Source organism: Verticillium dahliae, genomic scaffold (genome assembly GCF_000150675.1).
Source record: "Verticillium dahliae VdLs.17 supercont1.28 genomic scaffold, whole genome shotgun sequence".
In the NCBI taxonomy this organism is placed as follows: domain Eukaryota; kingdom Fungi; phylum Ascomycota; class Sordariomycetes; order Glomerellales; family Plectosphaerellaceae; genus Verticillium; species Verticillium dahliae.
Window position 1 is genome coordinate 142,591 of NW_009276942.1, and position 3,139 is coordinate 145,729.

At 56.5% G+C, this 3,139-nt stretch overlaps 1 protein-coding gene across 1 annotated transcript in view; it reads left to right on the plus strand.

The window, feature by feature from the left end:
- VDAG_09616 (uncharacterized protein) overlaps positions 1–67 on the plus strand; it is a gene marked incomplete at both ends in the record, with an annotated part of 929 nt that extends 862 nt beyond the window's left edge. The window contains one exon of the mRNA XM_009658577.1: positions 59–67. Coding sequence (XP_009656872.1) covers positions 59–67 — 9 coding nt within the window. The remainder of the gene's footprint in view (positions 1–58) is intronic.
- Positions 68–3,139: the final 3,072 nt, after the last annotated feature.

Consider the following 3,139-nt stretch of genomic DNA (forward strand, 5'->3'; position numbering starts at 1 on the left):
ATGTGATCTTACACTATTGTTTGTAGCAAAAACAAATCCATTTAGACATAGTATACAGGAGACCTAGTCAATAATTGCTGTACTCATCCCCTCCAAATGGGTCCCCTTTCCTGAGGTGGAATTCATGTTATCAACCAGTTAACGGGCCCTACACTTGTCGCTTGCGATCTCCCCTAGTTCAATTTTTTATCGCCGGGGCCCGGCTTTGGGGGGGGGGGCGCCCTGAGAGGAACCCCCTCTTTCACCCTTTTTAACAAGAGGTGTTCCCGGGGGGGGCCCCTCCCCCTCCGAAAAAAAAAAAGTGTTCACATTTAACCCCCCCCCCCCCCCCCCCCCCCCCCCCCCCCCGGCAGCCGGGAGACAACGGTGGGGTTGCTACACATGGGAGCGCAGGCAGTTCGGGAAGCATGAACCGCCCAGTGTGTATGAGTATGACCAACAACGGCGGGGGGAGGGTGTGTGCAGGGGGATTAGAATGCGGCGTGAAAAAAAAAAAAGGGCGTGTAAGGCGTGGACACGACCGACGGCATTGGACAACCACGGTGGTTGACGACACACGGATGGACCGGATAACGGATGGGATGGGCTTTTTCGGTATGGACGGCCCTTGGTAAGGGCCTGGTGTAACGGACATGGCGGGCGCAACCTCACAGAGGCACCTGGCATGTTTTTTTCGCTTGGGGGCTCTACTATTATTTTTTCTGCCATATTTAAGTTTTAGCGAGCGATTGCTTTCGAATCACATTCCCGCAGGGAGTCCACGCAGCATCGCATGACGTTCCCGGATTCAACCATGACGACCATGTTACTCCTCCGCCTCGTTGCCCCGGGCCTTCCGGGGGCATGTTACCTCTGGTCTCTGTGCAGAAACTTAGGAAAAGTCATTATCCGAGGTTACCAGCAAACATACGACTGAGTAGTATTAGGAGCAGCAGCAGCAGCAGCAGCAGCAGCAACAGGGCGAGCGCCCGGCAGTGAAGGGTGAGACACGATGAGCAGCATGTCACGAAGCTTGTTCGTTGCACTGGCCATGCTCCATATCCATCTTGCGCGCACAGCCAGCCAGCCAGCCAGCCAGCCAGCCAGCCAGTCAGCCAGTCACGGTACAGCCGAGTACAATGCTTGCCAAGAGTCTCGAGAAAATCACAAGGGGACCCAGACGCAAACCTTATTCACAGCATCGCGGCGTCGGAGGAGCCTGTCAACGGCGCCCGAGCCACCCGCCCCTGGACGGTACTGTACATGTACTACAGTTACCCCAGAGCGCGCCTCGCGCCTCGCGGCGGAACTCACCGCACTACACATGCTCGAACCCTGGCAGAGCAGCTCAGTTGCCGACTTTCTGGCTCTCATCTATTTGCTCTCATCTCAGCATGATTTGGGTTGCTCGTGCTCCACCGGTCATGACCGAGACGTGCAAAGTCGGCACGTAAATAGTGACTTTTCGCGGCAGGACCCGAGTCTCGCATTTCCGTGCTACGGCTACAAGGCTAACAGGGCAAGCAACGTCATGACCATGGCTTTCTGTCTCTGTTTCCATCTCTGTCTCTTTCTTCCTGTCTCTCTCCCTTCGAGCCAGCTGCCGAAAGCACTGCGGTCTCTAGCTTCACCAGCCATACATTGGCAGACGTCCATGATTACCAAGAAGATCGGTGAGCGTGGCTGTGTCGCTCCTTGAACCTGGCATGGTACAGCATGGCATGGCATGGCATGGCATGGCATGGCATGGCATAAAGGTAGGTAGTAATAAAAGGGGGACGCATATTCCAACCGCTTGAAACCTTAGGCCTCTGGCGTCTTGGCGCTCACAGCGCGTTGAGGCGGACACGGTGGCGCGGATGCCATGTGCCTCGCTCACAGCGCAAAGCCAAAGACAAAGTAGAGTAGGAATGGTATGAGAAAGTTCAGGCAGAGCAACCTAGCCACAATGCCACAGGAAATGTGTCATCGTCTGCTTTAACATTTCAGCGCCAGGCAATGTAATAAGCTTCTCTGCTTCCCTGAAGGGGCTGCGTTGTCTCGGCGCGCGGTCAGTAGATTTGGGAGTGACATTGACGACCCTACCGCAAATGCCGGCTGTGCAGTGTTGCTTGTGCTTGTATGCGGTGCCTGAGTGTGGTGCGCTTGTGGTGCGCTTCTTCCTTCGCCCTATTTGTTCGTGTCCACGGCGGCTCGTCAGCTCGTACGAGTTGCTTTGCTGTTTACTGATGCGGTCATTTGCCATGCCCGAGGATCCAATCCGACAGCGAGGCTGACGAGACAGATGCTCACCTCATCCCGTCATCCACGGAATACCGTTAGTTTGTGCGCCGATTGACTGGCTGGTCGGAATTCAAGTTGGACCGCCTCACGGCCCTCACACCCCTGACTCGGTCTCGGGTTCCTCATCAGAACGCCAGCCCCTCCACCTAACCCCCCTTCCACGAGCCTACCCTGGAGACAATGGGTCGAAAAAGAATGCCGACTGCAGTGAAGGACCCCTGACTGGTCCGCCGCCAAGAATATTCCTGGCTTGGGCGTGGCGCCCTATTCTACTAAGAATCTCTCGGCACCCATCGTGTGCCACCCCCCCTTGCCCACCATGTCCGCTGACACAGGCGCCTGGCGTGTGCCATCGTACAGGGCTGTGCACTGCAGATTACTTGGCTGCCTGGCCTTGGGGGGGAGCGAGAGAGAGAGAAGGTGAGCAAGAAAGAGTGTGAGCGAACGAGAGAGAGAGAGAGAGAGAGAGAGAGAAAGAGATGAGGACAGAGAGACAGAGAGACATAGAGACAGAGACACAGAGAGCGAGAGAGCTGACGTTGACATCATTTCCTAGCCAGAGCTGCCCCCCCCCCCCCCATGGGGGGGATAGACCTGTCAACGCTGCGCCCCCGCGACGGCTTGCACAAGGCCGTGTCCGCGACCGACGAGGTCGGAGGAGATTTTCCCCTGTGGACCAGGACGAGGATGCCACGAGGCCTACGGGCGTGGAGGTTGTGGTTGGAGCTGCTGACGAGCCGGGAGTGGATCGAGCTGGGCTCTCAGGTTGCCATTCTCGGAGGGCGGGCGAACGATCGCTCCTGGAACTGGAGGTCTTATGTCGGGAACATTGGTAGAGATTGTTGACTGACCGCGTTGCATCTAAAATTGGGTTTTT